The sequence below is a fragment of the Pithys albifrons genome, chromosome 12 (assembly GCF_047495875.1).
Source record: "Pithys albifrons albifrons isolate INPA30051 chromosome 12, PitAlb_v1, whole genome shotgun sequence".
NCBI lineage: Eukaryota > Metazoa > Chordata > Aves > Passeriformes > Thamnophilidae > Pithys > Pithys albifrons.
In genome coordinates, this window is record NC_092469.1 from 8,055,589 (window position 1) to 8,083,233 (window position 27,645).

Consider the following 27,645-nt stretch of genomic DNA (forward strand, 5'->3'; position numbering starts at 1 on the left):
GGTTCAAATAATACCTCTGCCTCACATTCCAGAGGCAGTGATTTAAATGTGTCTGTTTTCCATGAGTGATTATTTCATGGTTCCTGAGGATTCCTTCTTCCTCCCATCCTTTCTCACACCACGTACAGCAGTTGAATTTACCCTGAAACAGCCTGTGATTTGTAACTCAAAACAAATGTGTTAGAATTGTATTTGTCTTTGAGGAATGTTGCTTCTATTTCAGCCCTGAGAAAGGCTTTTTGTAATGAAAGCTTGTCTGATTTTCCAGCTCTTTTTTTCTCTAAAAGGCATTACCTGTCCCTACAGTCCAGGTAAAGTTCAGAAATTGATGGGATGCTGCCTAGAAAATACTAAACTCTCTTATCAAGCTGATCTTCTTTTAAAATGCGAATATATGCTGAAGAAGAAGAAATTTAGTTATGAAGCAGTAAGATCAGTATTCAGAATGCTTACATGTCTCCTGAGTTTAAATAAAAAATTTGGAACACCTTCCTGAGATTAGCAGAACAGTTGCCTTCAGCATATTTCCAGGAAAAAGACATTTCATGACCTTCTTGAAAGGCAAACTGACCAGCCTAACTCACAAAGGCTCTGCTTTGCACCATATTCACCTCTGCAGTGATTCTCATCCCAGGGGTATGCACAGTTCTGAATGCCATTGCAGACTAAAGAATTATTGATGCACATGTTGCTATGGCAGAAGTAAGTGTTGCCTGAGCAGGGAGCTGCAGGAGAGAAGAGAAAGAAAACACTCAGAATTTTCAGTAACTGATGCATTACTATAAAATTAGTAAGTTCATGTTTGTTTTTTCAACATGTAAACCCATTTTCTATCACTTTTCTTACATGTCACTAATTATTGGATGACTTCCTGTCTCTTCATGTGGCTGCCTTCAGGTGTGTTGTCTGTGCTACAAAACCAATTTCTGCTCCAGGTGGGCGGGATAGACAGTCACAAAACACACATTATGGGAGGAGGCTTTAATTCATGTCTTTAAAAACTTAATGCTTAAAAATCTCATGCTCACCATCAATTATATATTTATTCTGATGTGCATCTGCTGTGTAGATGTTGTGAAGCAGTCCCTGAACATCTGCATTTTAGAGCCCATTAATATCTTAAGGCAAATCAGATTTTGGCTTGTGGAGGACTGTTTCAGTAATTGCAAGAGATTTCAATAACTGGAGGCATCTAAGTCATTCCTGCTTGTGAATCAAAAGCTCTTGGATCCTCCTATTAGAGCTAATGCAGAGATTGAGGGAGTACAGTTTAGCTTTTTATCTGTCTATATATAGTTAGAAATTTGAAGAAAGAAATTAACTAGAAAGCTGCCCTGAAGATTTTATGTGTTTGTGAATATTTGTTATAGCTCCTCAACTTTAGGAAAAAAGATATTAAAATATAGTTCCTCTCAGGGTGTTGTATAATATACATAGGGAATTATTTCTGAATTCAGGGCACTGGACAATTGGCTTTCCCTTTCTCTGTTTCAGTAATGTGGTATTTTCATGATGGGAATGTTTATTATTAGTGGATTCAGTTATATATTAAACAGCAAAGAGCGTGATAGACATTCTACTATTTGTTTTCATATAAAGAATTTATTCTTGAGCAGTCTGGGTTCTCTGAAACGTAAGGGAAAATCCAAAGGGTAGAGCAGAGGGGAGTAACTACTCCTGAATACTGTTCCTCACTTATTCCTTCTGTTGGACTTCAGAGTCTCAGGGATAAAAGGAGGAGTTATGCCTAAGAAAAAAAGAAAATTCCAACCTTTAATTCTGAATTTTTGAACTCGAATTTGATATGCATTGTGTTCCATTTCTTATTCACTCATTCTGGTAACCTACACTCATTGGTTTTAAGCTTCTGTATTAGCTTGCTGTTACTGCTTAACCCTGGCAATCTGGCAAGAAGTTCCATATAGGAAGTTTGTGCTTTAATTGTAGTGCAAGTGTAATACAGAATGTATTTAGTGTGTTTTGGGAGAGCTTATCTGTGTAATTTCAGAGCTTAAAAATGTCATGGTTACTATCACATGTCTTCCTTGCTGAAGTGAGCTGAGAATTTAATTGTATGGAAAGTAGACTTAGCCTGAAAAACACCTGTTTCTCCTACTAAGGATTGCTTTATAAAGGATAAACAGGATCATCATTTACACAGAACAGTTTAAAATTGGTATGTAATGGGCTACAGTACCTACTAAAATATTTTTGACAGTGAGATAAAGGAGGATCTATCATGTTTGGGTCCAAAGTGTTTGTTGTGGATCTCTGTGTACACTGGTGTTTCAGTATGGAGCTGTAGTTCTGGAGACACAGAGCAATAAGTATAATTACACATACCCTTCCTTATTTCCCTGAACAGGGACTTCTGTATTTTTGGTTCATCCTTTCTGCTGCTGCTTCTCCATCTGCCAGCATAGTCTCTGTGTATTTAGCTTTTTGTGGGGATAGGGATGTTCCCAGTTTGTAAAGATGGGACAAATGCACCCGATTTCCCTTTTGTTATTTGAGGAGTATAAAGACTGAAAGTCAGTGACTGATCAATTCCAGTCCAAGGGCATGGCTGGACTCTTCTCCCAGCAGCTGCCTGAGACTGGTGCAATGTTCACAGGTCCTTTGTATCCAGCATTATTCACGTATTGAATCAAGCCAGAAATCAAATACATTGATTTTTGACACTGCTCTTAGCTGAATTACTTAATCAAATCTGCAAGCAGCACTAGGTGTGTGTTGGGTGACTGTCATGCACAATTAGTTCATTTATGTAAATATTTTAAGAAATATTGATCGTTTTCATGGTTGGCTTCATATAATTACAAATCATTAGCAAGGTAGAAGAGAAAGATAGCTTAACAATCTGAAAATAAGGCCAGTGTGGATTCAGTTAGAAAAATTGCTTATGACTAGATTAATTAAAAACATAGAATACATTTTTCAGCCACATACTCTTCAGTGGCCCTATCCAAGAGAGGCACTACCCAAGTAAATAACAACAACCACAGACCTTTGCTGACTTTCTTCTGCCAGAGACTTTTGAGTTGCTTTAAAGTTGTAAGTTTGGAAAGTTATCTATCTTCAGGAGTACTTACTGTCTCAACCCCTTGCATTTGAAAAAACAAAACACAAAAAAACCCCCAAAACCACAAACTCGACAAAAAAACCCCACTCCAATATTTATAATATAAATAGACAATTTCCCTGGCAAAGCTCATAGTATTTTCTAGATTGAAAGCTGGAATAACTTGCCCTATCACAAATACTAATAATTGAATTGAAGTAAAAGCTACTGGAAAAGCAGTTATCAATATTTGCAAGTTTTACATAAAACTGATACTCACTTGAATTCACAGAATCTAAATGGCTCTGGTAGGTTAAACAACAGACAAGCTTGAAATATGCAATTGTTCACTACTCCCATGTATTCAAAATAGGCAAGAAGCTATTTCCTTTATAAGTCTCCAGTACTTTACTTTAGAAAGATTGTTGTGTTCTACAGAAAGTAACTTTTCTCCTGTGTTAAAATTCGCTGTTTTATGGGATTGAGGATAAAATCTACTTGTTACCTGTAACCTGAACTTTTCTGCAAGGTGGTGACCCTGAGATCATCTCAGTTGGTTAAAACTTGGTTATAATAATGCCAAGGTCATGGGTTCAAACCCCTCTGTGGGCCACTGACTTAAGAGCTGGACTCGATGATCCTTGTGGGTCCCTTCCAACTCAGAATAGTCTGTGATTCTGACTGGGATTTCTTTTAGGAATGGCTACAAACATGTTAGTTCTGTCAGAAAAGTTACTTGTCAGCAAACTGTACTATTTGTTCTTTTTGTAACACCTTTAGCACAGGCATAGGCTTCACTTTCTCAAATGGGGACATTTGATTCAACTTCCCTCATGGATCTCAGATCTGCTCTGTAGTTCTGAACTTATGTTTACTTTAGTGTTGAAGATGCCCTTTATTTCCAGATTCTACAATGTGGACAGTGTTGTCCTTTGTGAATATGTAAGGCAACAAAATTCCATTAAGTTCAGAAAGAAAGCATTTAGAAGAACGTCTCACAAAAAAACTGCTTTCAAAAAAATCTTAATTTACAGTGAGGATAAAGACAATCTCTAACCCAGGCTCTGAGATCCAAACAAAAATGCAGATGGCATTTACCACTCTGCTTTAACTACAGCCTTCTTGACTAAACTTGAATTTAACTGCTTATCCGTGGCTGTGCCCACAGCCAGGCTTTGGCAGGGGTCCTGTGTGGGGTCACTTAGGGCCACCTGGAGCTGAGGGTGAGGGAGCAGCTCAGGGGGAGTGGGTGGCGTTCCATATCCAAAATTGAAGGCAGAGCTGTGGATAGGAAGGAGATCAACACTTCACAGGATTGAGCACATTTTCCAGCCCTCTGAACACCCAGTGTAGGCTTGAGAAGTGCTTGGTGTGGTGTCTGGCAGGGAACTGGAAGGTGGGGGCTAACAGGAGAGCTCACTTCAGTGCCACTGGTGTCTTTTTTAACTCAGTCTGTGCTCATTTGTAGAACTCCTCATGGGATGGACATAGCTTGGGGTGGTACTATTGCTGAACTCAACTGAAAAATAAACCTTTTGTGAGTGGAGGAAAGCTTTTCTTCAGGAGCCACCTTACCACTGTAATAAAGCAATTATCTAATTTACCAGCTAGAATGTGCAAGAAACAGAAACACCCTTTTTCCTGTGCTCCTGCTGCATAATATATAGTTAATGCTTTTGCTATCAGGAAGCACCCTGATAGCAGGAGAACAGGCACTTTAAACTCTACTTACGATCCACAAAGGAAGTGAAGAGCATCCTGAACCTGCTGAGCCTGCTGCCTTCATCTGCCCACATCCTCACCACGCCCGTGCCCGTCTGCAGCATCACGTCGTTGGCCACGGTGCTGCAGAACTTGGCCTTCAGGTTCTCGATGGAGCTGCTCCCATCATACACGGCCACAAAGTTCCTCTTGCACTCGTTTGAATGCTCCATTTGATAGTCAAGAAACCGCATGTAGATCTGTTAGAAAAGACAAATTCATGTCTCCAGGGAAAGCACAGAGAAGACAGCTTTCTTTCTTAGCAGAGCTTGAATAAGATGTTTTGTTCCCTTAAAGATGAGTAACTCCCAATTCACAACACTTTGGAACTTACATTTTCTCATTAAATGGCCATGTGGAGTATTACCTGAAATTCATCTTAGGTATCACTTTTCCCTGTTCCCCAAAACAATTCTTACTTAACAACTGACTTTGATATATTTCTTTCTCCCTTTGGAGGAAAAGTACAAAGCAACACACTTGCTGAAGAAACCCCCAAGCAGCTCTGCTCAATGTGAAGTCTATTACTCTAGAGGAGATACAAGGAATGCATAAATGTGCTGAAATGATTTTAATGGTGTTTTGACTGTTCTTTTCTTCCTTTTTAATTCATAAAAATAATGTTAAACTATAAGGGGAAGGAGTCTAGTCAGAAAAGCTCTGAAGTGAAATAAGGAAATTAAAATTTATTCCTTCAGAATGAAAGCTAATTACTGAACCATAGCAGTGTTATGGAAGACACAAACTGAAAGTCAGGAGTAATTTGAATAAAAATGGAACCAAGAGAGAAAAGTAAGTTGGCTGTGTAGAAAGAGTTAATAAATATAAGCTAATCTTAATTCTTCTGAAAGGAAAATTCTAACCCAAAAGAAGGCACCATATGTGTTTGAACATGTGCAGCAAGGAAATTAGAAGATTGTGATGGTACTTACAGAGTAAGGAAATAATTTATTTTGCTTGAGCAGAAAACTCCTGCAAGATGGTAATTCAGTTAGAATTACATCAACACATCCTGGGGCTTTTTGATCTCTTAAATGGTTGTATTGGAATTCTCAGAATTCTAGTGAAAGTTACGAGATATGAAACCAAGTCACCTACACACGCTGCAGAGGCCACTTTCAGCTTTAAAATTGATCAGATAGCCTTTGTTCTGACAGAGAACTCTGTCCAGGGAGGGCTCGGTGGGCAAAGAGCTGCTCCCCCTCTGCCCACGAGGTCTGCCTGATGCTGCTCAGACCAGCCTGGTCTGGCCTGTACGTGTTGAGGGCTGTTTCCCATTGCCTCTCTGGTCCATGCTATGGATGCTGAAGAAGCTTTTTGGCACAGTGTGGGTTTTTATGTATCTGCCTAATGAGAAAAATCTCCAAGTCCTGTTGAGGTGGTGAATGATGAAGTCAGGGAGGGTGAATCCCACACCATGCCTGTCTGTTCCCTGCTTTTCTGCCCTGTTTGCATCTCGCTTTAAACCTCAGTGAGTGCCAAAGCCTTTAGAAACTGAACTATAAAGAATCACTAAAGCAGCACCAACCCCCATGTACCCAACAGGCTTCACTGAAAACACGGCAGAGGAGCACAGGGAAGGGCAGGTAACACCAGTACCCTCTGGCTTCTCCTTCCCAGTGCTCAGGGGCAGCGTGCCAGCACTGCCTGCCCTTGCACCTCCTGTCCAAAGGTGCAGTCTCTGCCATGTTATCTCATGCTTCACCTCACTGTTCTGGGATTTCCACTATATGCATTTTTCTTTTTTTCTGTGGTTTTTTTCCCCCCCTGCTGTTTTTGTTAGATTTACTGCTAGAAATTCTCAGCCACATTGAGAGCCTGTCTGCCATTGATGTCTTATCTCACAAACGTGGGCGTGAGCTGCAAGTCCCACTGCTTGGGCTGGTATTTTCTTTTAATGATTGACTTTATATACTACAAAATTACAATGCAAACTAAAAATAATTTAGCACATTTTTAGTAGAGCTATTATTTATACAAAAACAAAGGCATAATTCCATTTAAAGCCCTCACCACTTCACTGGCTCATCTGGGTTAGTGTGTTAGGCAAATATAAATGGCCCTTACACAGAGATTATATTGATTACCTTTGTAATCTTCTGAAATCTGGAGGCAATTTAATATATATATATAATTTATAACAGATACTTCTCTGTTATGCAGATTTTAAAGGTACTTCCATTGCTGCAGTTGTGTCCGTTTTAAAAGTTTATTTTTATTACAAAATCAGATAGAGAAAATTAAAAATGTCTACATTTATTTTTCTCAAGAGACTGAACCATATCAGATCTAATGGATTTTATGACCATAATTCTGCCAGAATTGAAGCTTGAGAAGCCACTGTCAGAATACTAAGAATTATTTTTCTGTAAAGTTTTAAATCAATAATTTAGGATGATGATCTAATCTCAGGGCTCACCCAACTATAACTCTGCTTTCTGGCAACATTCAATAATTTATTAAAATGTTTAACCATAAGACCTGGTGCACTCAAGTGGCAATGTAGGGAGAAAATGGTTTTATTTTTGTTTTTGGAAGAACTGCTACTATTACTTAGACAAGGATAGGGCTCTTGGGAGTTGAGTCACTTCTTCAAAGGCTCAAATATATTAATGGACTTTTAGTTTCTTACTTGTCCTCTCATTATCATCTTTTAGGTTGCTGCTTTAGAATACACTTGGAAGTTGGTTAATAGGGCTGGTTAGTTGACTGTAAGGAGTGTGTAAGAAGGCAGAGAGAAGGTTTGTCATCTTGGCAGCTACTGCTTAGAAATAGTTTTTAATTTTTACATACATGCAAGCAGAAGCAAAATGAAAGATATGTATGCTATAAAAATAAAAATAGGGACTCTTCTGTGCAACTCATAATTAGCAAATACTCTGAAACATGTAGAGTTTTTTTTTAACCAGACTGTAGCTATTGTATTTTGGAACTGTGAGTAGGATTTTGTGCTTCTGTGCCCAACAACAAATCTCGTGTTCTTTTAATGAGCACAAGACAGTGATGTTTTTGTAAGCAGCCTTTAGTGCTGCAGCACAATCATGAACAGCAGGTACCTGAGCACCTAATGCTGATTTCTGGCTCCAGCAGTTGATATGCCCCTTTAGGCTTGGGCAGAAAAGCTCCAGCCAGTTTCTTGAGGCACCTTAAGAGACGGTGATCCTGTAGCTAAGTCAGAGGAGTGATAATTTCTCAGCTGTTTCCAGGTGAAAGCTGAGCCTTTCCTTTTAGCTTAGACTGCTGATGAAAGTGGGTTTTAAGGTGCTGGACTGTGAATGAGATGGGAGAATCAGGCACATATGTTGACTTTGAACAGAACCAAACTCTCCAACAGAACCACTGGAGGCAAAATGTTCACCCATGGCAGTGAGATTTACTGGGAATGAGCAGAGGTGTTAGCCAGCATTTGTGCCTGCAGTCTTCCAATAAAACCAGAGTTCAAGTCAAATGCCCTTGAAAATTGTTGCTTAAACAGTTTTCACAGTTACTTGGTATTTGAAATTTCAAATAATAAGAAGACAGCACTGTGGACTTGTATAATTTCAGAATCAATTATCTATCTGGATTTCCTAAACCACTGATACATAACTCAGTGAAAGTAAGACATTATGCAAATCACAGCTAGTGACCATTACCTGTAACTAATGTCATGGAAACCCATTATATCCTGAATTATAGGAACAAAACCCACCTTAGCATTTGGAGTAGCTTTAATTGTCCATATACAGTCAACTGCTTGTCCTGGCTTTGTTTTTCCTTCTTGTTCTACTTGACTGGAACGTACTATTCCATCAGCTCCTGAGAGCTCAAACTGGCAGTCTAGGGAGAAGATAAACCTTGCTGTCAAATGCAATATGGTACTAACTTAAAATTTCATGTATAAAGAAATTGTTACTGTAATACTAGACCTGGGATGGGATTTAAAATACCTCCTAGGTAAGTGAAGTCAGGATCTGCAATAGAAAGAAGTCATTAATCAGAAGGGCTATCAGTGCTTGAGAATCACTTCAAGGTTTAGTATTATCTGCACATTATGTCCATTTTTTATTACATTGCACAATAAAAATTGCCAGAAAGTTTACTGAATCAATTGGAGAGTAAAGAGGCAAAGTTTTTCTAGATGAGAACATTATTCCACAAAGATTGACCTTATCAGAATAAGGCAATTCTATCCTGAAGCTCACATTTCTAGCATAACACCAAAAATTGCCACTCAGTATTTTGTTCTTACATTATGTTCTGCATTTAACTATTCCCATTTTTGCTGCAATTACTGGAGCTCTGCAAGAGTGCAGAAAGGTTGTTTAGATTTATTTTATCAGACTGTCTGTCTAGTTCTGAACAATCTGAACTAAGTTTAGCAGAATACATCAACACTCTCAAATTGCTAACTGCTCTTAATAAGGAATGTGAGGGAACAGTTCAATCCTGGAGATACTTCTCCCCTGGGTACCTACTGTCTCTTCCATTAGGGCAGGTAGTGCAGTTCTAGGCCTCGTTTATGAAGGCAGAGTTTCCCCTGGACTGCTCCTCCATCTCCTCTCTCCTAAATGTGATGTGGAGGCAGTGCCCACACCTGCAGCAAACCTTTGGTTTGGTTTGTACACTGTGTGCATGATACTAGTGAAGTAAGAACGTACTTTTCATAATGGTTAACTGATGGTACCTGATCTACTGAGACTGGAGCCTGGCTAAAGGTGAGTCTGTAATGGGCTGGGATGTCCAAGGCTTGCATTTCAGTGATCAGGTTAGTGTCTCCTCACAGCTCAGCACAGAAACTCCCAAGTTCACCTATTCACAGCTGTGGCACAGAAACCACGCAAATCATGTGGTGTGCATGTGTGTGAACTGTTAGTCTGTGCAAAGGAAGCACTAGTTCAGGCAAAAGTGCATGTGTTTGGTACACAGTTCTTTTCCAAATAAAGATTCAGAATTTGGCTCTTTCTGTGATCCTCTAAACTTTGTAATTTCTCCTAAAATGCCTCAGTCTTGAGCTTAAGACTCAGAACCATTCAGAAAATGCCTTCTTTGCCCTTCTCTGTTTTAGCTGCTCCTAGTGAAATCTATGATCACTATATGGAAAACTCTGCAAGATGTTCAAGCTTCTTTATAAACTGATTTTTTAAGGAAATGGGGTGTATGTGTGTGTTCCCTTCCATTTTCACAATCCTAAAATATTTTACCATGCTTCATATAAACATGGAGGAAAGAAAAATACCAGTCCTTTAGTTGCAAAAAATATTGTGAAAATAATATACAGTCTAAAAGTGTATTCAAAGTTCCAGCCTGGAACTTTGCTAACTTAGTGATGTTAATGAAATGGCTTTGGAAATGGACTTATCAAATGCTTAAGTATTGTCCGTATGAAAACATTTTAGCATGTTATTCCTGGTGGACTGGTCATCATGTTTGTCTGAAGTTTACAGAGGTAAATTCCTAATCAGTAATATTTAATCATAGGTAGTGTTTTCACCTGCTGCAGGGATAAAGACCAGCTGGGTAAAGGTGACATTAATTATGCCTGTGTATACATTTATAAAAGGAGTAGAACTGACACTTGTATATTGTCTTTCATCCCAAAGGACAATAAAGTGCTGATAACTACACGAGTAGTATCTGTGAAGTGGTCAAGCATTGCACAAGGACATCAGGTCAAATTTTTCCTTTAAGAATAATGCCCTGCCAGTTCCGAGTGGCCCCACAGAGCAGCTGTACCTTCTGTCTGTCTGAAGGCACTGTCAGCACATTATCCTCTCCTTCCTACCTGTAAACTACACGGGACTTTGAGCAAAGAGCAGCTCTGTTGTCTGAGGCAATCAAGTTCTGCTGAGAGCTGGTGCCTGGACTGCATAGAAACTTGCCCTGGCTTTTCAGGATGGAGATTTAAAATGCTTTGCATCTGGCTGGAGTGCTATTGTAGATTTGCTTTGGGTGTCTTTGTCAGTGTCTTATGTTCCTGCAGGTCAGGCTGTTGAAAATGCAGCTGTTTGTGTTCATAAATGCCCTTTCCATTAATAGCACTGGTGAAACTGGCACCAGTTTCAGCATGAACAAGATAAACTGTCTCTTCACTAGCAAATTACAGACCTGTAATTTCTTTCAGTCAGCTTTCCCAAGTGGTTTTAATTAAGTGTCCTGTAGGATAAGCAGGACTGAGACTGTGACTATCACACTGTGCCTTCCTAAGGGCTAATGATGAAATGCAGCTCCAGACTGAGCTCAAACACACCCACACAGTTCAATGAGAGCACATGGTCATTAACTGGGTGAGGATTTTAGACATCTTTACCTGGTATAAACGAGTACTTTGCTTGAAATCCCTTTCCTTCCAGCTCCTCATCAGATGTAAACTTGATCCACATGAATCTCCCTGTTGATCTAATCAGTGCAGGACTTTTCAGGCCACAGTAACGATTGATGAGAGGGGAGAACCCAAAAGGTCCATCTCGAACTTCCAGGTGATCAAACCGACATTCAAATGAGGGTTCTATGTAATAAGGTTCATCAAAGGTCAACTCGATTCTTTGTCGTGGGGCAGCTACACATATAAAAAGTGGAGCAAAAGGTTAAGTGGATATCTAGATAAAAAAACCATAAGGATATGAAATAATGAAGAGACAGGCCTCCAAAACAGCAAGATAAAAAAGAGAGTGGAAACTTCTCAAAATATACCTGGCAGTCTGTTGCAAAAACTCAGATACACTGTGATAAAGATCGTAAAAATTACTTTGGGAAAGAGACTTTTGCACAGAATTTTGCAGAACTTTTTGCTTGCTGATGTTTATTGTTGAAAATTCAGAAATCACATAAATTTGATGCAGCACTTGTAATGTATTAAGATATATGCAAAGGTATTCAAACAAGTTTTAGTATGAAGATATAAATTAAAACCAGTGTTACCAAAAGCAAGATAGGACAAAGCAATATACAGAAAAGTATGGAAAAGACATGAACTGCTCACTGGTGTAAATCTGAAACAGAGAGTCCAAATTTGCAGATCCATTGGCTAAAGACATCTTTTATTAGACTGTTCAGAGAAGTGTAAATGCTTCACATATTTATTAACATGCAGGTGGCTGAAGATGTTGGAGTCTGAATCAGTGGCAGTGTAACATCAGGGCTCGGACCAGACCCCCAGATCCTGTCGAGATGCAGCCATGGCTACTTTGTGACCCGACTTTCACATCCATGGCTTTATATTGTATGAATAACTTTAGTGTTCCTTGTTCTTGGCACCTCTAGAGCTCTGTGAACTTTAGATGCTCACTGGTATCTGAGTGCCAGCACTGAGGAATCACATGCTGTCTCTTTCTCTGAATGCAGAAAGGATTTGCTCACGTCTCTAACACTCCGATCAGACCTTACACCTTCCTCACGCAGGAGTTAAACACATTTGTGGCTGCTTGTGTGCACTGCCAGTGGTCTGCAGAGGGACCAGATCTTGGCTGGAAATCCTGGAGGGCTTGGCCTCCCTCAGGCACCCACCCTGTGTCGGGGCAGGACTGAGGGGAGGGCTGGCAGCTGGCTCTGTCCCCATGTCAGCTGCTCCCTGAGCCCTCACAGCCAGGCAGGACTCAGAGGTTAAAATGTGTATGTGTGCAGGCAAAAAGGAGGTGTCTGTGAACCACTGCTACACTGTACAAACAAAAACTCTCTGAAAGCCATTACTTGAAATATTTCAATTAATTGATATGAATCTGATGATTAAGCTGACTTACACTTTTAGCTGACTTCAGTGGGGTTTGGGTGCATACTATTAAGAGGAAAAATAATTAGTGTCTCAAGTCTTGCAGCCTTTACCCAAGATAATTTCATTGGAATATGGCTTTATTCAAGTTAATGACTTTTTTTGTCATCATATTATTTTAACAATGATCTCAGCAGTGCTAACGAGTCTCTGTATTTTTAGTCCAGTGCTATGGCAGTCAGATGTATCTTTTTTATTAATGAAGGACAGCATAAAGATTTTCTGCTGGTGAGACAGACTTAGAATAGCACAGTATGGTCTGAAAATAGTCATCTTTTGCAGTTTATTACCAGTGATATTAAGATAACAAGCTATAATTTTTATCTTAGTAGTTCTATGTCTTCATAGATTACAGTAAATCTGATGATGCTTTTCCTGGTTGTGAGGATATGTCTTATTCCCTATGGCTAACTTTTTAATGTTTGCATTTCTTATTAATTTGTTATTATTACTTCAGAGAGCAAATTTAGCTTCTTGCTCAAGTAAATGTATGCAGAATTTATTACATTACCACTGTGGCTATGCAATACTTTACAGTTTTGTAAAATGACTGAGTTTTAACCGTTCAGGACTATCCACTTAACAGCAAGATTACACACATGAAAACAGAAATACAGAAGTACCTTCCAAGATGTAGATGCACTCCTGGTTTGGGGGGTACATGTTGGGGTAGTTGGGGGAAGCGAAGTGCCCTCCATTGCTGGTCCGTACCCAGTTGTCACACTGGGTGGGGGGCACACGATTCACTCCAATGTTCTGCCCACCTTGAGTGAAAAACAAACAATCAAATAAATTCCTTCTGCAAGCATGAAGGTTTGATACTGCAAAAGTAAAACAGGGGCGTGACACAGCCTATGAGAGAGGAAAGTAAATTATATTGGTTGAAAACCCTCTTCTAAGGTGCTTGTTAATATCTAACTATATCTCTGCAGCTTTAAGTTGCAGGACTTTGAGAGGATATCCAGTGCTGATACAGGTCTTAGCTGCCTCCACTAAATTACATCACCTTCCACTGGTATCTTGGCAGCTTCTTGATTTATGGGGGTGAAAACTCTCATTCCTGCAGAAATTTTTTCAAGGAAATTCTGTAGGTGTCAGTTCAAGGAATTCTTCTCCTCATTTAAGTGTGGGTTAATCCCACATATGAGAAAATAAGGTTTGTGAAATTGATGCCTTCCCCACTCAGCAGTCTTCAAAAATGCTTGTGGGTGAACTATTTGAAAAGCTTGTTGTCAGATAGAGAAAACATGAATTTCCATGGTGGTTTCTTTCCCACCTCTGTCATCCAAAACCACAGAACTTTAACTGGGTAAGTGAACTGCCATGGCCTTTGTGACTGGATGGCTTTGTTCCTTTGGAAGAAAATGCAGCAAAAGGGGGAAAATAGAAAATACCAGACTTCATACTGGTAATCCAAGAGCTATTAATACCTGAACACAAATACTTTCTTTCCTTTAGATTGCTCAATTAAAAATTACAAAACTGTTACATTTTTTTGAGGAAAAAAATCGTCAGACTAAAATTGTACCTTGTGTCTTCTGTGCAACAGCAATCCCTTCCACTACAAGGATTGTTACCAGCAACACTGGTGAGAGAAATTGGACAGGAAAAACATCAGTAACTCTTCAACATTGCAGACCATTTTCTGCAGCCCTGGTTCATGCAAATCCCAGCATTACTGACCAAAACAAATGAGAACACACAAAAAATGTAATTCCTTTCTGTGTTTTAAAATTTCAACTTTAGGAAACCAGCGTGGTCTAGCACTGATGGTTCTTCTTCCAGGTTCCTTATGAAAGTGTACATGAGAATAGCAGTTAGTCCTTTGAGGGGACTTTGAGAATACAGACAGAAGTTACAGAGATTCCTCCCTCCCTGCCTCCTTTCTTTCCTCCCTCACTTCTCCCTTACCCTTACACTTTCCCTGCACCCAAAAAGCATCACTGTGAGCAGCACGTATTAAAGATCCCATATTTCACTATCCATCAGCAATTTTAAAGCAGGCTTAATGTCCAGATTTTCCTAAAATGCTTTGCCATATCAAATTGTTAGGGATTACCAGGAAGGGAAAAGGGAATGAAATAGAGTATATTAATATGCCACTCTTCAGATCTTTCATTTGCTTCCATCTTGAGTTTCTCTACAATTCTGACACATCTCTTAGAGAAGGAGCTAAGTAGGCCTGGACTGTGCCCTGGACAGCAGCTGGCTGAGGGGAGATAGGATCCGAGTCCTGGAATCACAGCTATCATTGAGACTGTGAACAGACAGCAACTATTTCTTGTCTCTTCCAGTGCAGGAACCAGGGGGTACCAGACAAAGCTAGCAAGTGGCATGTGCAAATTAAGCAAAGATTTCCTTTTTATTTTTTTTCTCCTTTTTTAATGCACATACTTCACAACTCATCCTTGAAATAAATTTTATTTCAGAAACCCCTTAAGGCATAAGTTGTTGAAAGTCTGGGGTAGTATCTGGGGCAAATATAATTTGCTCTATTTTTATACTCTTTCTGCTTTTATATCTCTGTGAAAGAAGATACCAGGCTGGATGGACTTCTGATTTGACCTGGTATGGCCTTTCCCATGTTGTGACTCTAGCTGTCAGACAGGCATGGCCTCACCACGGCAGGAAAAAAAACCAAGAGACTTCGGCAGGAATGTTACTGTCACACTCATTTTATTTTCTCAGTTTTCCTGTCTGGTTGCTCAGGCATTTTAGTGGCTCATGTTGAAAAGGCATTTTCTCCCTCTGTGATTTTCCCTGTGTTGCTGTAAGACTTCGAACCCTTCAGAGAGTTCCAGAGTGAGCATGTACTGACTGTGAACTATGGTGATCTTGACCCAACTCATCTGCAGCCTCCTGTAATGTTGGCATGGATGTATTATCTTGGGAAAAGATAAAAGGAATCCAAGTCTGCTCCTGAAGGTGTCCATCTAGTATTGGTGTTTTATTATGTATGTGTCTGCTGCCCTTGCTTCTCTCTGCCCATGTTGAAACAGGCTGTATTGCATACTGAGAATCTCCTCACCAACAACTGCTTCTTCCTGGGTATGTCAAGTTCATACCTGGGGGTGTTTGCTAAAATACCACATGGGGCTTGCAACAAGTGTTGTGTTTCTAGAAGCTTATCTGATTTTTAGGGGTGCACTATGAGATAGTAGGTGAAGACTTAAGTAGTTTTTCAATTTCCATCTTTGCAATAATTCTGCATTTTCATCAATATTAACATACTGGAAAATGTATTTCCTGTCATTATCCCAATACCAAGTATCTGTCACTACCCATGGCTGACTCACCCTCCTTCAGCACAAACCATCCAGCACCCCACTAATGGTCTTCAGGTTGTGAGGGGTCACTAGTCTTTAAAGCAAATAAACAAATATCTCATCTTTATTAACATGACATATTAGTTTTCAACTATTTGTTAGTTTTTAATATTTCTTATACAGATGCTACTATTTCAAAATTATTTGCAGTTTATTTTTTCAGCTTCTCTGTCTGAACAGTGCACTCGGAGATCTGAGTTTCAATGCATGAACTTACACTGCATTTGTACTCCTGAAATCACTTGTCTCTAAAAGAGACTCTTAACAGTGGTTATAAAGTTGTCAGTCTATTTTTCTCTGGGTTTTTCTACACTGGCTGTGGAGCAACCCTTCAGTGTTGGCTTTTACAGTAACTGGAGTTTCCACAGTCCTGTGTAACTCATGTGTCAGTATGTTCAGTGGAACTCTCCTTTACTGAAGATGTGCTGTGTGCCCACCCTTTGTTTCCCAAGGACACAGCAAGCTCTGGAGAACTTGTGCTGCTTCTCAAAATGCAAAATGAGCTTGGACTTATTTTCTTAGAGCAACCAAAGCAGAACTATGAATGAAATAAATACTTTTGTGACTAACAAAATGAATGCAGATAGTCACCTTCAGGCAACAGTGAAGGATTTGGAGGTTTGCTGGTTTGGCTTTTTTATTTATTTAGTACAGCTCTTTGCTTTGGCTAGCAGAGTTACAGTATGCCTTCTTTAAAAAAATAAATCAGTAAACATCGATGTTTGTGTGATTGTACTGATAGCAACACCATAAGAACAGATGCTCTGCTACACTAACCATTGGTTTCCCCTCTTGCTGGTGTGGATAAAGCAGAAAGCCCCCTAAGAGGACTTCAGAGAATCTGGTTGGTTTTCACTAAAGCCTGTGCCATTTCTATATATAGTCCAGAGCTGTGTGTGTAAATGCAAACAACAGTGCATATTCCTTGCAGAACAGCATGGATATGTGGGCAAGTGCAGAAGATAAATGGGCTGAATATTTGTCTTAATGTCTTCCTTTTGTCATGTTATATGGATGAGCGGAAATACTAAGTATGGGCCACCTTCTCTTTGTTCCTGCCCTTTTCATCCTCTGCAGTTTTAATCTCTTCCACCTCCTTCCTGCCCTTCCCTGGCAGTGCCCATCCTTCTCCTGCTCTCAACAAACCCTTTAGATGTATTCAGAGCAGCGCCACTGTAGGAAACCTTTCAGGGTCTTCCTCTGCCATTACTTTTATCCCGGGTGACAGTATGACAAAGGCAAGAGGTGTCTGACTAACAGTCTGGATGTGTGCTGTCCTTATCTCTGTGACATTGCTCCAAAAGAGGTGCAGAGGACCTGCCTGTTCTTCCTGAGAGAACTGGGCAGGGATGCCTGAGGCAGCACTGCCTTAAACTGTGTGCATTTACATGACACAATATAACCTGGGATAGCAAACAAGAGTTTGGGAGCTGAAAACAAGGCCCATCAATATTCAGGATGAAAGAAACAGAAGGGGAAAAAAATCAGTCAGGATAATTTTAGACCTTTCAGACTGTTTCCATTAACCCATTTTTGTGTGCATTTTAAAAACAACAAAGCAATCACTTGGTGTCCTACATCTATACCACTTCCTGGAAAAATAATTTTGAATCTCAAAGACTAATTGGGACAATACAAGTCTGTAAGAAGGAAGATGTCTAGGGAAGAGGCAAATCCTGCAGGCTGGTGGAGTGCAGAGCTGGTGCTGAACCAGTGTCCTGGTACTGCACACAGGGACAGACACAGCTGTTAGGACAGGCAGGAGAGACCAAACTACTTTCACTAAGAGTCCTGTAGCACTTCCAGAAGGATGAAGAATGATCTTGTAATTTCTGATAAATTGAAATTCAAACCGTTATAATGGACCTGAACTTACAGTGGGACACAGTATTCCTCTGCTTCTTTTTTCCTCTTTTCAAGTCTCTTACACATCTCACTGACAGGACTATTGTTCAGTGAGGATGAAAGACAGGTCTAGACTTGGCTCCACAGCCTCTTATGGGACAGGAGCAGAAGCAGTGAGGCAAAATGCCACTCAGACATGGTTTGCTAATGGAAATAACAGCACACACAATGTAGCACTGAATGGCTGCACTGATGATCAAAGGGATGGAAGGGGAGGTCTGACTGGGTTGTTCTTAATGGAAGAGTAGGCGAGAATTGACTAGAGGACACAGGTATGGGAGACTGACCTTATGAACTTAGAGATACTTGGTAAATACAATACAGGTTGGTGCTTCTGCACCTTATACTGAGCTGCTTCTTCAAGCCAACAACAGCAGACACTGAGACAGACAGACTAAAAGGGGCTTCTCTTATTCATGAATCTGGTATTTGCTACAGGCTTGTATTTCATGAATTATGGTGCGTATTTTTGCACTACCATTTAAAGCTCTCACAGTTTCTATCTGGGAACATGAACTAGGAATAAAGAAAAAGCAGCAAGCTTCTGTCTCTGTCTCCTTTTTAAAGGAATGGATTTTTCCTTTTCTTCGCTTATTTGCATGAAATATTTTAGATCACATAGCCTGCAGACAGCTCTATAAATTTTGAAGAGTGAAGACACTAACCATACATTGCAAGTTCTTACTATTCTGTTGTTGAAGTAGGCTTAGAGAATAATATAAAAGGAGCTCCTGAACTGATGTAATACAGTACACATTGTTTGCAGGAGCCAAGATTTTGTTGGCATTTCTTAAAATTTTCTAAAATAAATCTAAGCTAAAAAAAAAAAAGTCAGTTTGTGTATTGAAGTATATACAGAGAGGTTCACTTATGTGTGGCTTCTATTTCTCTTTAAAAATGGGAATAATATAGTAAATGGGTGCTCAACCCAATATTGAGAAATCAGTGTGCTGCTGAAAAAAAAGTGCTTTAGGTTGCAAATCTGACATATGCTTGTACTTTCTGGCAAGATGCATTCCTCAGATTTCATGGGATACAGTTCTGAGCTCCCTGTGATATGTCTCTCCTCTCTCCTTCTGCATGCTCTAGGGATCTTCACACACACAGAAAACAGACCACATTTGCTGTGTGGCTCTGAGAGCAGTGTCTGTCTCCAGTGATGGCAATGGGGACCTCTGCATGCAGGGCAAGCTGAACCTCAGACTGGGAGCAGCCAGGCACAGCTGGGAAACAGAGGGAAAAATTCCACCTACTTTTTAAACAAAGACTTAATCGTTGAGAGCATTACACGTTCTTAGTGCAGTGGTAGTTAGTCAGAATCCAGGGATAAAGCTGACAGCCTTTGCTTTAAGCAGGATTCCCTGCACCTCTGGGTGGTACTCCCAGGATCAGGCAGCACCTTGTGTACCTAAGTCCAGACAGACAGGAACTGGCAACACACAGGCCATGCCTGTTGGAGAATCCCACCGGGATTGCTGCTTCTTCCTGGCACTTACAGCCCAGAGTAACAAATGCTTGATCTTAATTATATACTGTTTTGCCTTATGGGAATGAATCCTGTTCTGTGTACTGTTCTCAGTCTGAGCTCCTAATTTGCCCCATGTGCTAAAATTAGTGCTACTTCCAGTAACTGCTCATCACAGTACTCCAGTTTTTATACCCATTTTTTTCTTCCTGTGTCTAAACATTTAAAGTTAGCTATTAATGTGCTGGGGACATTTGTGGTATCATATCCTATCTTATTCTCTGGCCAAGATTATATGTACAACATCAATTACTCACATTTTGGTTGCTTTTAAGGACTGATCAATGATTAGCTGCTGCAGAAATTCAAAGTGATTGACTGGCGGGTGGTCTTGTAAAGAACTTGGGTGATTCAGGCAGACAGGAAAGTGTCCAGACACTTTGGGTATTATGTAATCCTATGTGCACGGTCACCTCCTTTTCTTTTAAAAAGCTTATTAACTGCATTTCAGATTCAAGCCATTTTTAGCCCAGAAACACAAACTGTGAATTCCAAGGAACAAGATTGTCTCTCTCTTCCCAGCATTTGTTGATGATTGTTAATCAACAAAAGGAATACTAGATTGTATCTATTTGCTGCCTTCTTTTTATGCAAACAATTCTATTGCTGAGGAAGAGAACCCAGCAGTTCTTGAGGCCCACACGTTTTACAGTAGTTCATAGTCTGTAGATATTCACTAATCTATTGTGGTCTCAACAGGACACTTGCAGATTGGTAAAATAAGTACCAAAGAGCAGTTAAGGTGGATGCCTACAACTTATCCTATTAACAGCTCCACTGATTTCCTCATATTGGAATATACTGCAGGATTGCCACACAATAAAGTAACAGAGATGAAGGTGTGCATCGGGCAAGACAGATTTTAGCTGGTTTAAGTCTCACCCAGGGCATGCAGCAGAGCTGCCAACCCATCTCTAATCCTCCTCACAAAGCTCGATAGCAGGAGTGGGGCTTCACCAGCCATTAACAGTGACTCCAGCTCCTTCTGAGATCCAAATCTTGTTAGCCATTAGCTGCCAGCAGGGTATCTGAATGCACTCAGGTCTATTCTCAGTTATAACAGTTTCATCGCACTCCAGCTGTTTCCAGTAGGGATTCCTCTCTTTAAGATTGCCAGAGAAACAAATTGGGACTCTGTATCTCTGCAGAGAAACCAGGTTAACTGATTCAGGAAGTAACTGCAGTTCTCCCCCATCCCTTTGACAAAAATCATCTCCAGAACAATTCATGCTTGGATGGATCTGTGACAGAGTCCCCTCTAGGTTTGCTCAGAACATTTAACATCTCTGGTCCTGTCCTCCATTAGAAATGTATAAGCAGCTGTGGCTGCTTCATTTTACCAGTTGTTCCATATCCCCTTACTTATAATCCATCCCTGGGTCTGTCTGCCAGCAAAACTTCTGCCAGAATGATAGCTTTCATTTCTAAAATAGAAGCTTTCCTTTCTATATGTAAGATTCTTTTTTTTATCTCCAAGATATGTGCAGTAGGAGACTGATGAGAAGGCTGCATGTGCAAACCATGTTGATGAGGGGTTTAAAAATGTTATTAAAATATATACACAAACTTCAAGTTCAGATGATTTCCCTGTAGCTGACAGAACTGATCCTGCTCTACAAGACTGTTCTGAATATATCCTTCCCAGAAATAACTCATTCCTGGAGTATTTGGATAGTGATACTTTGGGCTTAAAAATTCATCAGATTGTACCAGACTTCTTCTCTCTCTTTCTTTATTATCAATATAGTGTATTTTCAGTGGAAATCTTTTGAGGAATGTCTATTATGAAGTTAATATCAAAAGTTCTGCTGTCTGCTGTCATGTCTGGCAACAATTTATGTACACAGTATAATTAATTTTTTTCTACCTCCTCACTCAGTCCCTTAACAAGAAGCTTCTCTGTGTTGATCAAGTTTATTGTATGCTAAAGAAGGAGGTTTGTGAAATAATTTGATAACATATTGGCTGTTCTTTTCTGCTGCATAGTGGGGTCAGCTTTGTAATAACAGAAAATGGAGTGAAGTACAAAGATAAGCTTAAAGAAATGTGGATTTAAAAGTTACCTGCTGATTTTTTGTTGAAAAATTAACACTCCCCCAGCCCCCTCCTTGCAGTATTTGAGGTGACAGTTGCCAGTCATATATTGAGAGGCAGCAAAGCTACTTAAAGGTAGGAAGCTGTTTAAGTTGTCCCAGACTAAGTGCTTCATTAATTAAAATAACAGATTGGAGTATACAAGGCAGAAAAGCAGCAAGCTTGTTTGCAGTGCTAGAACCCCAACCGGAATCCAGGACACAATAATTAAAATTTTGCTTCAGTCCAGATCGGTTATACATCAAGTGATGGATTTGTTTGGTATGTAAACTCTGTGTACAAGAGTTCGTGCAATTACCAGCTCTCTTCATTCCTGCAGTGAATTACTCTGTGACTTTCTGACACATTCATAAATGATGAATAGCTTATAAAGTTTCACTTCAGGGGTAATTTTTCTGTCTAATCTCTCCCTATGAATTAAACCTTAGGGAAGACACTAAAAATCTTAACTTTTTCATTAGCTGGGGATACATAATTCAGTAGCTCCTTGAGCTTCAGTCCCGTGTTATTCTGTACTCCGGCTACAGCCCAGACCTGATTTATGCACTGAAACTTTCTATTAATATCAATGTAATTATAATGAACTTGTTCTGGACAAATTTTAGCAGTCATGGTCAACTATGTCTTAGGAAAACCAGGGAGTTAATGTTCTGAGGTTATGCTGCTGAGGGGAGCATTTTGGATAGTAAGTTTGTGTGTGTACTGGGAGCGAGGCATAAAACACACCACCAAATACTATCCCTGTTGGTTACACAGCAGCTTTTTGAATCCTATTCTAGAGTTAATTCAGTTACTTCTGCTCAGCTGCTCAGCAGAGCCAGCAGTTTGGTGCTTCACTTTTCAGTGCAGCAGGAAAGGTTGCAAGTAGATACTGTTTATTAAGTAAAAAATGAAATTCTGACTTGCACTTGATACTGCCTTCAGTAGGGTCACTGCAGCCTCTTCAGTCAGTACTCTGCTTTTGGTTTCAATGAACAAATCGTGACATTAACAGATATTTAAATTAGGGGGTGGTTCTCTGCTTGTTTTTAGCTTTTTGGGCCATTATTACACCTTTTGATTTTGGAAATAGGAGGCCATAATTTCTAGCTGTTGTGTGGAAGGAAGCATTACTTCCTAACACTGCTTGTTTGTGAGAAATTAGCTGTTAAAACCATGCCAAAATGCAAATGAGGAGGCTGAGCAGAATGGCAGGAAGTTAATCATAGTAGTCCACATTTTTGCAACCTGCAAGAGTTGGAAATAATTCTGTAGCCCTTGGGAAGGCTGGGAATGTTGACTTTCCATAAGCAGCAGGAATTTGTTCTAGCCCTGGCTGCTTGTTGTATCATTGTGTCAGAAACTACAGAATTCCCTTTTTGGTTTTAATTACTCCAGTGTATTAACTGAGATAGTCCAAAACTAATGTACAGTAAGAATTTAACTTACAGTTCTTAGGGGTTTTTAAACCAAATAATAGCATAGGGAAATGAAAAAGGGAGCATATTTGAAGAATGGGAACAAGTTCTTAGCAAACCCATTTTGGGGGAGTACCAGACTTGAGGAAATCCAAGATGAGTGTATTTACCTCAAAAGTATAACAGGAACATGGCTTTATTAAGAAAGCAGCTGCTTTTCTCTCTTATGAAGCAGAGGGTTTTAGTGCTTTACTGTTGTAGAGCAGATGCATTTTCCAGGGCTCAGGAAACAATTCTAGTGCATTTCAAATCGTATTGAGAACTGAAGACAGGAGGAAAAGGCTTTGTCTTTCAACAGCCCAAATGCAGCAAAGCTCCTTGGCCTCCAAGAAGTTCTAGACACCACTGAGAGATCAGGTGGGCATTGGGTGGGCTCCACCTCAGCCAAACCTGCAGCTCCTGCAGCCTCAGAGCTGCCACCCAGCACTGCTGACTGGGGGGTCTGGATGAGAGGAAACCATGCAGGGAAGAGGAGCGTGACATTCAGGATAAGACTTAAAAGTTTTGCTGAATGCTGTGGACAGAGGCAGTAAGAATTACGTAAAGCTGTTTACTTAAATCAGTCCTTATTATTGATAGCTGAGGAAGAACACAGAGTAGTTCTGAACAAGCTTAATGCAAGAAATTTGAATTGCCACAAAGTGAGTATGATGGTCTCTTTTCTGCCCTGAGGTAATACAGTCCCAAATATAACCTCTGTGGATGACACAAATGTAGATATTCAGTCCGTGTTAAGAACAGATGACTAAACTGTTTCTAAGTATTATTGAAACATGACTTTTCATGATGTATTGAGCTCATGGTACAGAACTCTCCCAGTTCTGCACACAAAGCCATTTGTATGGAGAAAAAAATTACTGCCACTGTAGGTAGAGTTTCCATGAAGAATTTAACATACAACTTGTAAAATAAGGAGGGCTACTTCAATTCTTATTCCCAACAGTTTCCTTTTGGCATTCAATCTGTATGTCTGTCTACAGCAATACATATTTTTTGTTTGTGACAAGATGTAATAATCAGACTATGTGACGACGTCTAGTGAAGCAGAGATAAAAGGCAGGGTATGATGCTAAGTAATGATAGGTTGTTTCTGTAGTCATGGCAAGGGATGCATTTAGAATACTAACAGCTTATTGACTAATGGCTTGCTGCAATTTATAGATTATGAATAACACAAAAAACTTCCTGTAGAGGGACTTTTTACCTGGACACAAGTGTGATTATAAAAAAACATATAGGTCTCTTCAGGAGAAAAGCTGTACAGTCAAATTTGCAGCAATCACACATTTCCAAAATAATTGAACCTGCATATCTAGAAAGTATTTAAGTAGTAGATATGTTATATAGTAGTTTATAGTATTTAAGTATGTTACTTAAAAGAGGCAGTAGAAAAAACATCTAAATGCCTTGTCTTGCCCATGGAAGCCTCATGTGCCTGTGTTGTCTAAACTCAGAGAATGGTTAAAACCTACACAGACAGCCAGACATTCACTGAGAGCAAGTAACTTGTGTCTCTCACTTGTTATGCTAATAAATGAAAAATATTTATTTAAGTGTAAGGACATACATCCTTCAGTTCAGGAACATGGGATTTTATGGGCCATGAAAACATTCTGGATTTAAACCAGACTTCTTTACAACTTTCATACCGAGGGAAGACATCAATGCATAATGAAAACAGTCCTCCACCCTGCAGTAATGCCTTGTTGGCTTCAATAATGCACATGGTTGTGCCAAACATGGCTAACAGAATAATTTAATAATAATCATCACACTAAAAAATAGACTTGAATCACCATCAAGTCTGCTATTGTTCAAGAAGATACCGAATGCTAGAAATAATCCCTGGAGGCATAAGGTTAACTGCCACATCCAGCTTTATTTTCTAACAGAAAACCCTCGCCCATTGTCGAGCTGTATAAATAACAGCACAGACAAAGAAATGCTCGGATGAGGAGCCTTCCTCAGTTGTTTACCTCTGAACCGAAAGAAGTTAGAAACAAGATTTAAAAGCCTCAAGAAGAAAAGCACAGGTAAATACCAGTCAGGCAGCAGCTTGTGACTCAGGTGGTGACCGATTTTGTGAAAACCTTGCTGGAAACAGATCTTGCTCCCGATAACAAGTGTGATTAACTGATCCCTCTTGGGCAGCTCGTTAGGAGAGTTCCGAAAGCAGAAAGAGTATTTTTACAGTGAACAGACTGAAACGCAGGATGCTCCTGGTGCGTCTTGGGAATAATGTACGGGGCACTGGGGCAGGGTCGTTGCCCTTCTGACCCACGTTTCTGCAGGATGGGCCCCCCCACCCCGAGGCACCGAGATGTCCCCAGCGGGGCCGGAACAAGCCCGGGATGGGAGCGGGGATGGCAGCCGCGGTACCCCCCGGCCCGGCCCGGCCCAGCCCCGCGATGGGCTGCCGGCAGCGCCCGCCCCGAGCCCAGGGCCCCCAGCCCCGACCCCTGAGTCCCCAGCCCCGGGCCCCCAGCCCCGAGCCGCAGCGGGGGTCAGAGCGGGGCCGGGACCCGCGGCCGCCCCGCAGGGACGCGGTGCGGGGGGCGGTGCGGGCGCCCGCCCGGGAGGAGCAGCCCCCGCGCCCCTCGCTCGAAAGTTTCCGCGGGCGCTCAGAGCGCGGCGGGGGCGGCCCCGGGGGCAGCGCGGCTGCCGCTCCCGCGGAGGGCGCGCCGAGCCCCCGCGGCTCCTACCTTCGAGCACGGAGCAGAGTTTGTGCAGGGCCATTGTCTCCGGGCGGCGATCCGGGCGCTCAGCGGCGCTCCATGGCCGCGGCGGGGCCCCCCGCGAGGGCGCTGTGCCCGCGGCTCCGGCTCGGTCCCCGCGCCCCCGCGGCCATGCCCCCCGCGCTCAGTGCCATGGAGCTCCGCCGCGCTCCGTCGGGGCGGGCCTGCCGCGGGGCGCGCCCCGCCAGGCGCTGCGAGCGCAGCCCGGCAGCTCCCAGCCCGACTGGAGCGGCTGCTGGTAAATGAAGCTCATTTAAGATGTGAGGGGTGTTTGCAGGGATGAGCCGCTTGTACGCATGTGCCCGCCCCCCGCGGAGCCCCGCAAGCAGCCGCAGCCGGCGGGGCCGCACCGCTCCTCCCGCACGGCCGGGCACAGCGGCGGGGGCGGCAGCGCACGGAGCGCCGGGGCAGGAGCCCGGCTCGCCCCGTCCCCACGGGCAGCCGCTGCTGGCCCCGCCTTGGTGCCCCCGCCCCGGTGCCCGCCGTGCCCTCCGCCCCAGGCCGCCTCCGCCACCATCCGCCGGGATTTTCCCGGTGTTGCGGTGCTGGCCGCGGGCAGGGCGGAGAGGCCGAGCCGTGCGCCCCCTCTCCGGGCACGGGGGCTCGGGCGAGCCTGGATCCCGGCTCCCGGCCTTTGTTTGGGATCTCAGTGGGGTCCCGGTGGACTAAAAGGGACCCGGTTCTTGCCCTGGTCCTCTGTCCCTCCCTCGCCCGTGGCAGGGAGCCCGCAGAGCGGCTCCGGCAGTGCGGCGTGCCCGCTGCCCGCAGTGAGCTGCCTGCGGCTCGGGCTCTGCGAACAGCCCATCGCACGCTGTTGTGCGGCTGTTGTTTGGCAGAACTGACAGCTAAAATGGAGCTATTACTTTACAAGAAGTTAATAAAAAGGCGCACTTAGCCTGCTGCCTGCCCTGGCTCCCGTCCCCTCTGGTTATCCATCACATCGGGTTAGCTCGCGAGGGCTGTTCCTCAGGAACAGGGCGCAGGGTGGAGGCAGGTGGCGACGCATGACTGGAACCCCCGGGCGCAGGGCGGGCAGGGAGAAGCCCCGGCCGGCAGATCCCGCCGCGGGGGTTCCCCGGGCGAGCCGAGCTGGCGATGGAGAGCCGGGAGCTCGGCCCAGAAAGGCTGTAGTGCCCATAGGCTACGTGTAAAATTATAGCGCCACGCGTTAGTGCCTTAGAGGTGTTTTCCAATCCCCCATTGGTAACACGGGCTGAAGTATCGCTGGGTATTTCCATAGGATGTCTCCTCCCTGGAACCGCCGATTAGGCGAAGCTGGGCGCTCTCACGCCCCAGAAGTATTGAAAGGAGAGGGTGTGCGCGGAGCTTTGCGCAGGGGCAGGACCCGTGCGGGTGTCCCGGGCCCGAGAGCTGTTCCGACCCCGCTCCCAGCACACAGAAAAGGGGTTCTTGTTCTTCACTAGAGTCAGGTTTCCCCGTCTCCCCATCGCGGTCCTGCCCAGCGATGCAAATCGGAACCTCCAGGTGCCCCGCACTCGCAGGCACTGTGTGGAAGCAATTTGGAAAGCACTCAATAGACCAAACAGACTTTGCAAACTGTAAATTATGTGCATAATTGCAACTAGCGATCCTGTCTGCTTGAGGAGGAGGGCTGCTCACTACAGTGTCGAACACGATTGTGCGAGGTGAAGCTCAGGTTTCCGTGTGGTTTGGTGCTCTGCGTTTTAATGTTAAATTCTTTCTACAGTGCTCAAAGGTCAGCATATCCTGTTAGAAAAGGTCATTCTCTCGCTCCAGATTACGTGTTAAATATTTCAGGCTCTTCAAGCCGGTGTGATTGTCAGTTAGGACGAGTTAAGCGAGCGCGGAGCGCAGAGCAGCTGGAGGAACCCGGCGCGGGAGGAACAGCTCCCTGCGAGCGCCCCCGCCCAGCACCGCTCCGGACCCCGTGCAGTGAGGGGGGTCCTGAGCCCCTCTGGGTGTTAAGGATCCATTCCAGTGTTCTGAGAAGCTTCATGAAGCTTGATGGTCTGGCAAAACCGCAAGTTACATAATGATATTATTCTACTTACT

The 27,645-nt window shown here is 42.3% G+C and overlaps 1 protein-coding gene across 2 annotated transcripts in view; it reads right to left on the bottom strand.

The window, feature by feature from the left end:
• NETO2 (neuropilin and tolloid like 2) overlaps window positions 1-25,965 on the bottom strand; it is a 29,194-nt gene extending 3,229 nt beyond the window's left edge. The window contains exons 1-8 of one of the 2 annotated variants that reach the window (XM_071567687.1): window positions 25,579-25,965; window positions 14,098-14,154; window positions 13,193-13,333; window positions 11,112-11,360; window positions 8,752-8,775; window positions 8,514-8,641; window positions 4,794-5,022; window positions 612-725 (exon numbers count right to left, since the gene is read on the bottom strand). In XM_071567687.1, the coding sequence (XP_071423788.1) occupies window positions 612-725; window positions 4,794-5,022; window positions 8,514-8,641; window positions 8,752-8,775; window positions 11,112-11,360; window positions 13,193-13,333; window positions 14,098-14,154; window positions 25,579-25,612 (976 nt within the window). In that variant the 5' untranslated portion in view covers window positions 25,613-25,965. Of the gene's footprint in view, window positions 1-611; window positions 726-4,793; window positions 5,023-8,513; window positions 8,642-8,730; window positions 8,776-11,111; window positions 11,361-13,192; window positions 13,334-14,097; window positions 14,155-25,578 lie in introns of both variants that reach the window. The other variant, XM_071567686.1, reaches the window with a different exon arrangement.
• Between the last annotated feature and the right edge of the window lie 1,680 nt (window positions 25,966-27,645).